General features: G+C 41.4%; 1 protein-coding gene across 1 annotated transcript in view; it reads right to left on the bottom strand.

The window, feature by feature from the left end:
• LOC128836123 (mucin-2-like) overlaps positions 1-13,641 on the bottom strand; it is a 56,369-nt gene that overhangs the window by 27,396 nt on the left and 15,332 nt on the right. The window contains exons 20-29 of the mRNA XM_054026138.1: positions 13,202-13,353; positions 10,243-10,381; positions 10,035-10,148; positions 9,266-9,445; positions 8,031-8,270; positions 3,424-3,580; positions 3,018-3,146; positions 2,301-2,445; positions 1,235-1,278; positions 939-1,133 (exon numbers count right to left, since the gene is read on the bottom strand). Of these exons, the coding sequence (XP_053882113.1) occupies positions 939-1,133; positions 1,235-1,278; positions 2,301-2,445; positions 3,018-3,146; positions 3,424-3,580; positions 8,031-8,270; positions 9,266-9,445; positions 10,035-10,148; positions 10,243-10,381; positions 13,202-13,353 (1,495 nt within the window). The remainder of the gene's footprint in view (positions 1-938; positions 1,134-1,234; positions 1,279-2,300; positions 2,446-3,017; positions 3,147-3,423; positions 3,581-8,030; positions 8,271-9,265; positions 9,446-10,034; positions 10,149-10,242; positions 10,382-13,201; positions 13,354-13,641) is intronic.

The following is a 13,641-nucleotide window of genomic DNA, read 5'->3' as shown; positions in this document are numbered from 1 at the left end:
TGTGTACAGTGTAAAGAAGAGGGACTGATTTTCCACTGTATTATCTCTTTTGTAATCATTTACAATTGATTTCTAGACAATCAAAACGGTACACACACATCACTGTGACTACTAAAGGAAGTCGTCAATGGCAATTGGGACAGTCATATTTAGAACTTTTCTCTTTATTTTAACGTAGGTTTCTGTTGCATCTTGGTATTACTGAGATATTTATGTTGAATAAACACCATCTTGTTCACAGAATGGTTGCTCCTGCTTGATCCAACATTGAATTCATCATGTTGAGTTCATGATATTACTGTACAATGCTATGGATATATTTGTCATTTTTGCAAGTTCAGCATGATGCATCAACTGCAGGATCAAGCAGGAGTAAATGAGCTTTTTGGAAGAAAGCATTAGCTGGTTAAAAAAATCTTTGGCAATCAGGAAGAGTGTCAAAGGACATTCTGAAATGTTCCCTCATACTGGATTTTTTAGCTTTGCGATTGCACTAATGTGTTCAGTTTATTTTAAAATTGTTATTTGTTGTTCAGCATATATATAGGGAGAGGTAGTAAAGATGCCCGCCCAGTCTAGAGCTTTCTGGGAGCTGCCCTTAAAGCTGCTCTACTTCATGCTCATGGCAGCCAGGGATCTCCAGGGCATAAAGATGAACTAGCTACACTTTCTTTCCTCTGGGAGCACCTGGTGTTGGTGTTACCCAGGGTAACAGTGGGAACTGAGGGAGAGAATTTATAGAAGCTGTATCTCTCTGCACCAGCTGGGCAGAGAATCCTCAAGATGAGGTGGGGGAGGGGAGCTGCCAGCTCTAGTTTCTGACTGTTATGGTAGAAATTACCAACTTACAGTACAAACATGTGCAATTAGAGGAGTAAGTGGCCCTTACCCCCTGGTATGCAAAGATTTTTTCAGATTTGAGAAATGCATAGAAATACCTGCAGCATTCGGAGGTAGAACTGTACTAAATGTGAATGGGATGGTAGTTGTAATTCCACCGCATTCAAAGAATGTTCTGGTTATTGTTCCATTGATGTCACAAATTGCACTCAAACACCCTCCAATCCCATCTGTGGTGTTATAAATGACATCCTTATATTTATATTTGTGTTCTTCATAATAGCAATAACATGCTGTAAAACAGAAGAGGTGGAATGACATTGTTAGTTACCTGTCAAAAGAAAAAAAAGCTCAAGAATTTGTTTTCATTCATAAATTTTCTTTGCCAATTTACCTTCAGCATCAAACTTGCACCGTAAGCCTTCCATTGTGCATGTGCTGAAAGAAATAACAGAGAAGAAATGTGAGACTGAAGATGCATGAAGGGTGATGAACTCCCTATACTGTTATGGTATTTTCACTGAATTTATAGAGACTAATCATAAGCCAGAGAGGAGTTATTCTGAATTACGGTTTGATTGAAGTTCAGAGAAGTACTTGTTTAGTTTCCAGCTAATATTCTCATAGTCAGCTCTTATTAAAATACCTCTTCCCCGCTGAATAGTTAAGAGGAGGTGCTGCTCCCTCTCCACAGTACCTGCAGCATGTCAAGCTTAGAGGCTGCTTTTTGATTCCTCCCTAAAGCCAATTCTGACATTAGAGCAGCATGGATCAGAGGGAGGGTTAAGAAGAGGGTCCATTCCTTTCCCACCCCCTTACTGTTAGACCAATCTCTTCTTATGCCATCCCCCTTATAGCCAGTTCATGTCAGTTCCTCTGACTGCCATTCTTTACCCAACCATCTCCCTGATATCAGACCTCCTGTGCGAGAATGAAGTCAAAGACCATCGGAAACTACAGAAACAAGTCTTTAGGGAGGCTACTTGTCACATTCGTCAAGTGTTTTGGCCCGGAGGCTAGAAAAGGAAAAAGTCTGAATATTGGATCATATTAGTTATGAACTTTAAATTATATGTGGATGTAGAATAAACCCCAGCAACAAATCTATATTATATATTACATAACTGGGTTTGTTCTATTCTGCACTCTTCTATCATGGTGATGAGTGACCTTAAGGGAATATCACCATGAGATAGGAGCACAGAATAGAACAAACCGGGTTATAAAGCACATCATATTTTTTTCTGGGCACTAAGCTGAAGAATTTACTGTGATACTGAGAACAAATTCAACAGAATCAAATATTGCTCACTAGTATTACGAAAATTGGTATGTGACAATAAGGGTTCGCTTTTGCACAGGCAACATCCTCACCTTACCGTGGGATAGCGGCGCATAACTTTCAAACACTGCTTTGGTCCTTTCTCCTTAACATGGTCAGACTGTACATTAAATCTTACCATGACTGACAGTTGTCCCGTGAGTAGAAGCTCACTCCTGGTTTGTGGTAGTTTCCTTTAGCATCGTAACAGCCACAGTTATCAACACACGTCATCTCATCCTCATTGAAATATGGCTTGTTTGCTGGACAGTTTGGGTAGCAGCCTGAGACCAAAAAAAAAAAAAAAAAAGAGTATAAGCTGGAAGAGTTTAAGCTGGAACTTTACGCAGAAGGTAATTCCTTTTTATTTTTCTACTTTGGGCTATATTTCTCAGGCACAAATTTGTACTCCTTCCCCTGGCTCACTTTCTATGGCTTGCCTTCCTTATAATATGATGAGTCCTTCTAAATAAAAGGAAACTACTGCTTCTGGATTCTTGTTAATGGCTCCTTTGTTGGCTGGCACAGTGTTATTATTTAGCAAACAAGGCTCCCCTAGCCCCTAAGATGTGGATGTGATGCTAGCCTATGAACCAAGATACTAATACAGTTCTCTCACGTAGCACAAACTATTATCATTCGGAGACCGCACCAGGCCTGAGTCCTACAAATGTTTTCAAACCCCATGGACCAAACTCTGCCCTCACTTATACCAATGCAACCCACTGAAGAAAATAAGATTGTATGGGGTGTATCTGAAGAGAGAATTTGATGCAACAATGACTGAGCTGGAAAAAAATGGTAACCAGTTGTGCACTCTACAATAAGCAACATGCTGTGTCATAGCTCTTTTCACCTTCTAAACCTGGTAACTTATGAAGGCATCTTCCACTTGGATTCCTACAGGTCTTCATGCAGGGAGCTCCACAAGGCTTGTAGTGCCACTCGCATTCCCGTTCTAGGTTGTAATAATCACAGAACAGAGCTGAGGGGAAACCGGAAAACACATGTTCAGAACAAAATGCCTCATTTTTTTCATAGCTCTCCATTATACCACTACTATACCATTTGGGTAGTCTTGAAAGTCATGAATCAAGAGCTGAAACTGCATAATTGTCAACCCAGTTTGATATGAAACACAGGGTTGAGAACAAATTGTTGTCAAATATTTAATAACATATTTAATAACATTCTCAAAACAATTGCCTTGAAACTGATACACTACTCTTTCAGTCACCACTGAGCTATGGGCTAATACTCACGACAGATTGATGGAGTTCTCCAGGCTACACAGACACCAAATTCACTACATGCTTGAGCATATGCAGCTACTGCTGTACAGAAACATTCACAGTCTCCCCCACTGTCACAAGCACAAGCATCAGTCATGCATGCTTCATAATATTTAGTTGGTTCAACCTGTTAGACAAAGAAAGCAGTAAATGTAAGTTTTACTTTCTCTGGAGTCATCTTGCTTTGCCAGAGTAATGCTTCTAGAATATTAACATGCCACAAAAAGGGAAAATCTGTAATTTTCATTTTCTTGTATTTGCATTGCTAGACAAACTAGGCCCAATTTTCCCATGTGGATGCTGAAACAATATGTCTAAATCATACATTTGATCATTCACATAAGCAGATTTGCAAACAATTGCAGATTTGAGACCCAAAATGCAGGTTTCAAACAGGCAACTATGTTTGAAAATTAGGATTTGTATCTATGGAAAGAATTAAGATACAAATAACACAGGTAGGCTACATTGTTTTACGTATGCTTTAGCAATGGCTGCTGATATCTACACTGATTCTTTTTCCCTGCTACTCCAGCATGTTGTTAATTAACCCAGGGATAGAGCTTGTGTAACCCAAGAGCTTGTGTAACTTCTGGATGTAGTGTTCTGTCCCATCTAGTGGCACCAAGACCACTTAGAAAGAGAGATTAATGAGTTTGCTCTACAGCCTTTGCTAACAGCCAGTTGGCTTTTAGCTCATGAGGTAGATGCTCATGCACTAAGCTCCAGAAATCCCCGGTTCGATGCCACCCGCTGATGACCGGGGTTTGTTGGCGTTACACTTGAATTCTGTACATGGCATATGACGAAAATATTAACTAACCCACACTAAAAATAAAACTCAGACTGACTTGAGATTATCCTTCTTTTACACAAGAAAAACAAGAATGCTTCCTGTTTTGCCTTTACAGATTCAACTTTGAGATCTCAGCCGTCCGTGCTATTACCGGCTGAGAGACTGCAAAAACTCCGGAAAAGATTGCGAAAAAGCAAAGAAGACATGCTGCAAGAAGTGATGCATCAATCTCTTAAAGAGAATCAAAAAGCGCAGGAGTGGAGGAAGAGCGAAAACAGGATCCACCAGGAAAACGCAGTGCACCGGCGGCGGAGCACCGGCAGCAAAGCACGGATCGGCTGATAAGCATCATGGAGCGCCAAGCGGACTCTATCCAGGCACCCGTAGCCATGCAGGCAGAGCGCTACCGCGCCCGCCCCCCTCCCCCTGCAGCCCTTGTCCCAAAACTCTTTCCCTTGTGCCCCCATGTCACCTCCAACCCACTTTCCCCAACAGCCGGGTTCTTACCGCCACCAGCTGCCTCCAACACCTGTATCTTCACCACCCAGCCCTGAAAACTACGACCCTTACCCACTGCACTCAACCCCCATCACCATGCAGTATAGCCATCCATGCAGCACTCATTGCACAGCACTCCAGACAGGACGTTTGCAAATCTGTGATTGTACCATTCCCCACCCCACCCCCTTGCCCTTTCTGATTCCCAAACAGTTGTGTTTTTTTTCAATAAATGGATTTTTGGCTTTGAAAATTCTTTATTATTGCATAAAGTAAAAGATACTTTAGCCCAGGAAAGAAACAGGCACTCCAAATCAGCTTAGCAAACACAGATTCCTACTAACATTGGACCCACTGCACTTCACTCCCGTGCAGCCTCCAGGTGTTGAACCTTGGCGGTCCATGCCTGACTGAATCTTTCACCCTTCCCTTCACAAATATTATGGAGGGTACAGCACATGGATATAACCGCGGGGATGCTGTCTTTGGCCAAGTCCAGCTTCCCATACAGAGATCGCCAGCGGCCCTTTAAACAGCCAAAAGCACACTCCACAGTCATTCGGCACCGGCTCAGCCTGTAGTTGAACCGTTCCTTGCTGCTGTCAAGGCTCCCTGTGTAGGGTTTCATGAGCCATAGCATTAACGGATAAGCAGGATCTCCAAGGATCACAATTGGCATTTTGATTTCCCCTACTGTGACCCTGCACTCTGGGGAAAAAAGTCCCGGCCTGCAGCTTCCTGAACAGGCCAGTGTTTTGAAAGATGCGTGTGTCATGCACCTTTCCGGGCCAGCCTTTCGTTAATGTCAATGAAACGCCCACTGTGATCCACAAGTGCCTGGAGAACCATAGCGAAATATCCCTTCTGATTAACATACTCGGAGGCTAGGTGGGCTGGTTCCAGAATTGGAATATGTGTCCCATCTATCACCCCTCCGCAGTTAGGAAAACCCATTTGTGCAAAGCCAGCCACAATGTCACGCACGTTACCCAGAGTCACGGTTCTTCTGAGCAGGATGCGATCAATGGCCCTGCAAACTTGCATCAACACGATTCCAGTGGTCGACTTTCCCACTCCAAACTGGTTAGCGACCGATCGGTAGCTGTCTGGAGTTGCCAGCTTCCAGATTGCAATAGCCACCCGCTTCTCCACCGTCAGGGCAGCTCTCAATCTCGTGTCCTTGCGCCGCAGGGTGGGAGCAAGCTCCTCACACAGTCCCATGAAAGTGGCTTTTCTCATCCGAAAGTTCTGCAGCCACTGCTCATCATCCCAGACTTGCATGACAATGTGATCCCACCACCCAGTGCTTGTTTCCCGAGCCCAAAAGCGGCGTTCCATGGTGGTGAGCATGTCAGTGAATGCCACGAGCAATTTCGTGTCATACGCATTACGCGACTTGATATCATCGTCGGACTCCTCAATATCATCGTTGGACTCCTCACTGTCACTTTGGATCTTAAGGAATAGCTCGACTGCCAAACGTGACGTGCTGGCGAGACTCGTCAGCATTCTCCTCAGCATTTTGGGCTCCATTTCCCGCAGGCCGAAACGGAGCACAGAAACCGTTGAAAGATGGCGCCAAATGTGGATGGAAACACAGGGATTGCTGGGATGTGAAGCGATGCATCACGGGGCGTTGGGACAGGACCTAGAATGCCCCCCCCCCGCCCCCTTCCCACAACCCACGGTGCCAGAATGGGAAGAGGTGCTCTGTGGGATAGCTGCCCATAATGCACCGCTCCCAGTGCCGCTGCAAATGTGGCCACGAGAGTGTGCTGGTGGCTGTCAGTGTGGACAGACTGCAGCGCTTTCCCTACTTAGCTGTATGAAGACAGGTTTAACTCTCAGCGCTGTACAGCTGCAAGTGTAGCCATACCCTGAGTGACCAGAGAGGTTGAAGTGTTCTCCTACTACATTTTGCCAGTCGATTTCATGGCTATTTGCTGACAGGAAAGGAATATTGACTGTTTCCTTGCTCTCGGTTCTTGAGTCAGACACCACAGTGGTGTCAGGCGGCTAGGAGGAGCAATTGCAAAGGAAAGTTCTGCTTACTGGCAGTAGCCCTGGGATGAAGCATGCTCAGTACAAATGGAATCTTTGGAGAATTTAGTGGCCAAACTCTAACAGGTCTCTAATCAGCAGGTGAGAAATGAGATTTTCAGAAGTTCATAGGTTGGCCAAATTTGGACAGATTTTCACATGGATGGTCAGAGTATATTTTTGACACAGAGCTGAACTCCTAGACAAATTTGAAGCTGCTGCTCCAAAACATGGCGGCACCAGTTCCAATCAATGGGCAAAACGTGTTCCCTAGCCTTGTTTTGAGAAACAGCTACATCATTTTAGCTAAAACTTTCTAAAAATTGCCAGCCTAAGGCCAACATCCAGCATAGAAAATTTCAGCCCAAATGATTAAAGTTTGGCAGAGTTATAGTTCAACTACCTGAAGGGGGGTTCCAAAGAGGATGGAGCTCGGCTGTTCTCAGTGGTGACAGATGACAGAACAAGAAGCAATGGTCTCAAGTTGCAGTGGGGGAGGTCCAGGTTGGATATTAGGAAAAACTATTTCACTAGGAGGGTGGTGAAACACTGGAATGCGTTACCTAGGGAGGTGGTGGAGTCTCCTTCCTTGGAGGTTTTTAAGGCCCGGCTTGACAAAGCCCTGGCTGGGATGATTTAGTTGGGAATTGGTCCTGCTTTGAGCAGGGGGTTGGACTAGATGACCTCTTGAGGTCCCTTCCAACCCTGATATTCTATGATTCTATGATTCTATGATTCTATGAAAATAAACGTTATATTGTTCTACAGGTGCAGTGCCCATTCTTGTTGGGTAGAATAATCCAGCCTGAAATTTACCTATGACAATTCAAGGTGAAACATATGTTAGCTGATGAATTGTGCACCTGTTTCAGAATGTATGAGAACAACCTTCAATGGGGGTAGTTCTTTTGGAATAGGGAGAAAATGGACCCAAATGAAACTTCTGGATAGTCAGCAATTTAGTTAGTAATTAGCTCTGACTCCCATCTTCTAAGGGATGGGTTTCTTCAACAATGTAGTGTATAATATATTAGAGATGAGCCTTAGTTGTAAAATTCAGAGCTGGATCCAAACACCCAAAGGGGCTGGATCCAGTTGCTCTTGTTCACACCCATGTCTAGCAGACTACTTGTATTCAATGGAATGTAAGGAGTGACAACTCAATGTCAAGTGCACAGGCATCTGAGGAATATAAAAAGATAGTCTTTATTTAGGAGAATTTTGCTCTGAGGATTTGCTATACCTGAGAGTGACATGCAGCAAAGACTTCACTGTTGATGATGCTGCACTGCCTCTGTGACCAGGACTTCCTATAAGGGTTGATAGAGCAAGGGTCCTTTGTAGAGTTGGCATCAGGACAAGTAAGAGACACTTTCCAGCTGTTTCCAAACTCCAGCACATCTCCTACCACAGACTGACTTCTGGTGGTAAAGTCATTAATGCCATTGCCATCGAAGTTGCCACACAGGCCACAGACCTGACCCTGTACGTGCACACACACACAAAAGGATGATAGAAAATTTGCAGCAACATCACAGACTAAAAGCACCTCTGGAATTCCCTATTTTGCATGTTATCTCTAACTGTTTGGTAATATCCTGACTCTCTGTTTTTCTAAGATAACATACTTTCCACTAAATCTGCTTTTTATCTCAGTAAAAGGACCTGATGACTGGTCTGAGGGGTATACGCCTAGTAATTTATTTAAAAATTTGAACAATAAGAAAATTGCTTTGTTATTGTGCCCCATCACTGGTGAGTTACGATGATGAATCTACAGTTAGCTAATTGCATATTCTTTTGTTTGTCTTGTGTTGTACAGATATACAATAGACATACATAGATAAAACAGCCTTACAAAACTGTCATGAAAATGAGCAGCCCACCCCAGGCACAAAATCTACTCACTTGCTCTTTACCAAAATTAATGACAGTGATAAAAATGAATACTTTGCTTGTCCATCCAAAAAATGTCACCCTAGGCAAGTGAGCAGGTAAAATTTAGCAAGGCTGACATTAATACTAGGCTGTATGTATGAATCTAAAATACATACATTCCATATTTGTGGGGGAAAATTATTTGATTCTGGTGTATTATTTAGCTAAAGAACTCATAGCATTAGAATACACTTCTACATAAATTTCTGAAGCTGGCTGAACCACTCCCTGATACATTTCCCTAATGGAAAAGTCAGTGTAGTATGCAAATAGGATGACAAAGTTCCCATTTCCTATGGTATATAATACCCTTCTCACACATCAATAGCTATGTTGACAAACTCTAGTATAGTACCACACACTGCCATTAACATCTGTATTTGAGACATGGTTAAACATACTTCCTATCATTTTACACAAGACTTTCAACTGTATTCTGTTTCCTTTCAATCAATATTGCTTTCTCACTCAAGAAGGACGATAATTCATCATTTGTGTCAATGATAGTTGGCAGCAAACTCCTGTCTTCTTAAGCCTTACCTTGAAATCAGGGCTGAGTTTGATGAAGATGCTGGTTTTCTTATCCCACATGAGGATCAGTCCATTGTTGGTCTCAATAACTAAGTACATGCCCATATAGCGGACTTGGTATGGCATTTGCCCTCCATTTTCTCTTTCTACCACTTCAAAGTGTTCCTCACTGAGTATCAATTCATAGCCCTAAAATGGGGAGAAAAAAAATCAAAGGAATGACTAAGGATCAGTTTTTCAGTAATTAGTATGGTTTGTTGGTATAGGAGACACCTCCCAACAACAAACGTTTGGGAATGATCTTAACTATGTCTGTTTTCCATTTTAAAGAGAACAATACTATTTATCCAGCAAAGATGAGTAATTATTCATTTTTGAGGCAAATGAGATAAATCTAATTTATATAGTTCAAATCATATGACCGTACAACTGTTTTAAGAACATACATTTTAAATTGTTTAAGTCAATCAAAGGAGAGAATGCCTACAATTATAGAGGTACTATAGGGTGCACCATAAAATTATTTATTTTACATAACTCCCCTGGAAAATTAAATTTGGCCCAAATACTACATAGGATAGCTTTGCCACCAAATAAACAAACAAACAAATAAATAAAGATTGGAAGCACTACCAAATATTTTGTTTGTTTTTGGCTTAAATTGTATTTTACTAACCTTGGAAAGTCTTCACTTCAGAAGCTTCTGGCTCCTCCTGAGTCTCAAATGGATACATAATAAAAATGTTCTTTTCAAAAATGTACCAAAAAAGCTACTCACCACTAGGAAGACTTTAATAGACTTAGAGCAGGTGGTCCCAGTGGAGCCACAGGGGATGTTTTCAGTGACAACTCGAAAGGTTCCATTGACTGTGCTGTTTTTCCCACAGTGGTCCTGAAGAGAGAAATGAAGTTATCAGATGGATAATTGCAATATGGAGGATACAGGTGACTCCACAAGTAGTAATGCTAAGACAAAAGCTCAATACCTGGACTAATGTGTATTCACAACCTCCATTGAAGTTAAACCGTTTGTCATCAAATGTGATGTAATGCCCATCTCCATAAATAGTGCATGTACCAAGGCATTGTTCACTGGTGCATTTCCACATCCTGTTCTTACACACGCTAAGAAGGAGAAGAAAACATTTTAATCATAAAATTACTCACTTGATGCACATGTAATTCCCACAACATATTTATTTAATTCAGTATGTATCAGTCCTGGTAAATGTTGTGTTCACGCTAGTGTTAAAGTTAGAATTTCTCCAAACAAACAATTAATGCAAAAGCTCTATATCATCAGCATGAAGGGGTTAATAGGAATATAGATAATATTGTATGAAAACACAAGGCCTGGTAGTAATGGGGGACTTTAACCACCCAGACATCTGTTGAAAAAGTAATATGGCAAAACACAAAATGTCCAGTAGGTTCTTGGAATGTATTGGTAACAGCTTTTTGTTTCAAAGGGTGAAGGAAGTAACCAGGGGAACAGCCATTTTAGATTTGATTCTGACCAACAGGGAAGGAACTGGTTGTGAATCTGATGGATGAAGGCAATTTGGGTGAAAATGATCATGACATGGTAGATTTCATTATTCTAAAGAATGGAAGGAGTGAGAACAGCAGACTAAGAACAATAGCAGATTTTAACAAACTCAGAGAACTGGTAGGCAAGGTCCTGTTGGATGGAAATCTAGGGGGAAAAGGAGTCCAAGAGAGTTGTCAGTTTCTCGAGGAGACAATATTAAAGGAGCAACAGCAAACTATCCCGATGCAAAGGAACGATAGGAGAATAGTAAAAGGCCAATGTGGCTCTATCACAAGCTCTTTAATGAACTGAAAATAAAAAAAAATCCTACAAAAAGTGAAAACATGGACAAATTGCTAAGGATGAGAGCAAAAGAATAGCAGAAGCATGTAGGAACAAAATCAGAAAGGCTGAGGCACAAAATGAGTTACCTCTAGCAAGGGACATAAAAGACAGCGAGAAGAGGTTCTATAAATACACTATGAGCAAGAGAAAGACGAAGGAGGTCCTCTACTTAGCAGGAAAGAAGAGTTAATAATGGACATTATCAAGAAGGCTGAGGTGCTTAATGCCTATTTTGCTTCAGTCTTCACTAAAAAGGTAAATTGTGACCAGATAGTTAACATTATTAATATTAACAACAAGGAGAAAGGAATGCAAACTAAAATAGGGAAAGAGCACGTTAAAGAATATGTAGATAAGTTAGCTATATTCAAGTTGGTAGGGCTTGATGAAATTCATCCTAGGAAACTTCAGGAATAATTGAGGCAATCTTGGAACAATTAATGAATATCTTTGAGAATTTATGGAGGATGGGTGAGGTCCCAGATGACTGAAGAAGGAAAAAGTGTAACAAAGAGGACCTGGGGAATTATAGATCAGTCAGCCTGATTTCAATACCTGGAAATATACTGGAACAAATTATTAATCAATTTGTAAACACCTTGAGAATAATAGGGCTATAAGTAATAGCCAACATGGATTTTGTCAGGAACAAACCATGCCACACCAACCTAATTTCCTGCTTTGATGGGATTACTGGCCTAGTGGATAGAGGAAAAGCTGTAAATGTAATATATCTTGATTTTAGAAAGGCTTTTGGTAAAGTCCCATATGATATTCTCATGAGAAAACTAGGGAAATGTGGTCTAGATGAAATTACTGTAAGGTGTGTGTAAAACTGGTTGAAGGACTGTACTCATAGAGTAATTATAAATGGTTTGGTGTTAAACTCGGGGGATGTATCTAATGGGGTCCTGCAGAGGTTTGTCCTGGGTCCGGTACTGTTCAATATATTCATTAATGACTTGGACAATAGAATAGAGAGTATACTTATAAAATTTGCCCATAACACCAAGCTGGAAGGAATTGCGAGCACTTTGGAGGACAGGATTAGAATTCAAAATGACGCTGACAAATTGGAGAACTGTTGATAAAATTTAATAAAGACAAGTGCAAAGTACTATATTAAAGAAGGAAAAAATCAAATGCACAACTACAAAAGGAGGAATAAGTGGCTAGGCAGTAGTGTTGGTGAAAAGGATCTGGGCATTATACTGGATCACAAATTGAATATGAGTCAACAATGTGATGCAGTTGCAAAAAAGGCTAATATAATTCTGAGCTATATTAACAGGACTGACGTAATTTTCCCATTCTACTTAGCATTGGTTAGGCCTCAGTTGGAGTTCTGTGTTCAGTTCTGAATGCCGCACTTTAAGAAAGATGTGGACTATCTGGAGAGAGTACAGAGGAGAGCAGCACACATGAGAAAAGGTTTAGAAAAGCTGACCTATGAGGAAATGTTTAAAAAAAAAAAAACTTGGGCATGTTTAGTCTTGAGAAAAGAAGATGGAGAGGGAACTTGCTAACAGTCTTCAAATATATTAAGGACTTGATCAATTATTCTTCATGTCCACCAAAGATAGGACAAGAAGTAATGGGCTTAATCTGTAACAAGGGAAATTTAGGTTAGATATTAAGAAAAACCTTCTACCTACAAGTATAGTTAAACTCTGGAATAGATTATCAAGCGAGGTTGTGAAATCCCTATCTTTGGCGGTTTTTAAAAACAAGTTAGACAAACACCTGTCATGGATGGTCCAGGTATACTTGTCCTGCCACAACACGGGGGATGGACTAGATCATCTGTGAAGGTCCCTTCCACCCCCATTTTTCTATGAATCTGTTTCTATGAAAACCTTAAACCCAAAGATTTCCTGGCTCCCACTCTTTGCTTTTACCATCTACCTTGATTGACAGAAAACTGGCTTGTTATGGTTAATATACTGAAAAGTCCATCTGCCAACCCAATCCAATGAACATTTCTTTTCGCCATTGTGCTGCTTATATATGGATCTTTGGAAAGGGCAATGTGGTGGCTCCATGAACCACACAGTTCAATGAATACATACCAGGTGTTGCAGTCAACTTTGATCTCTTCCCCTGGTTTGTAGGTAGCCTCGTTGTGAATACATGGACATTCCTCTTCAGCAACACAGCTGCCTTTACCATCTGACACTAGCCCAGAGGGGCACATGCAGCCAGACATACACTGTGTGCTGTACTGTAAAGCCAAGCAGAAAATGTAACTTACTTACTCAAGTATCAGAGGGGTAGCCGTGTTAAGCTGAATCTGTAAAAAGCAACAGAGGGTCCCGTGGCACCTTTAAGACTAACAGAAGTATTGGGAGCATAAGCTTTCGTGGGTAAGAATGTCACTTCCTGCATCTGAAGAAGTGAGGTTCTTATCCACGAAAGCTTATGCTCCCAATACTTCTGTTAGTTTTAAAGGTGCCACAGGACCCTCTGTTGCTTTTTACTTACTCAAGTAGAGAGAGAGTAAGATTAGGTT

This window comes from Malaclemys terrapin, chromosome 4, assembly GCF_027887155.1.
Source record: "Malaclemys terrapin pileata isolate rMalTer1 chromosome 4, rMalTer1.hap1, whole genome shotgun sequence".
NCBI lineage: Eukaryota > Metazoa > Chordata > Testudines > Emydidae > Malaclemys > Malaclemys terrapin.
The sequence above is the reverse complement of the archived record's forward strand: the minus strand, read 5'-3'. Positions and strand labels throughout refer to the sequence as shown.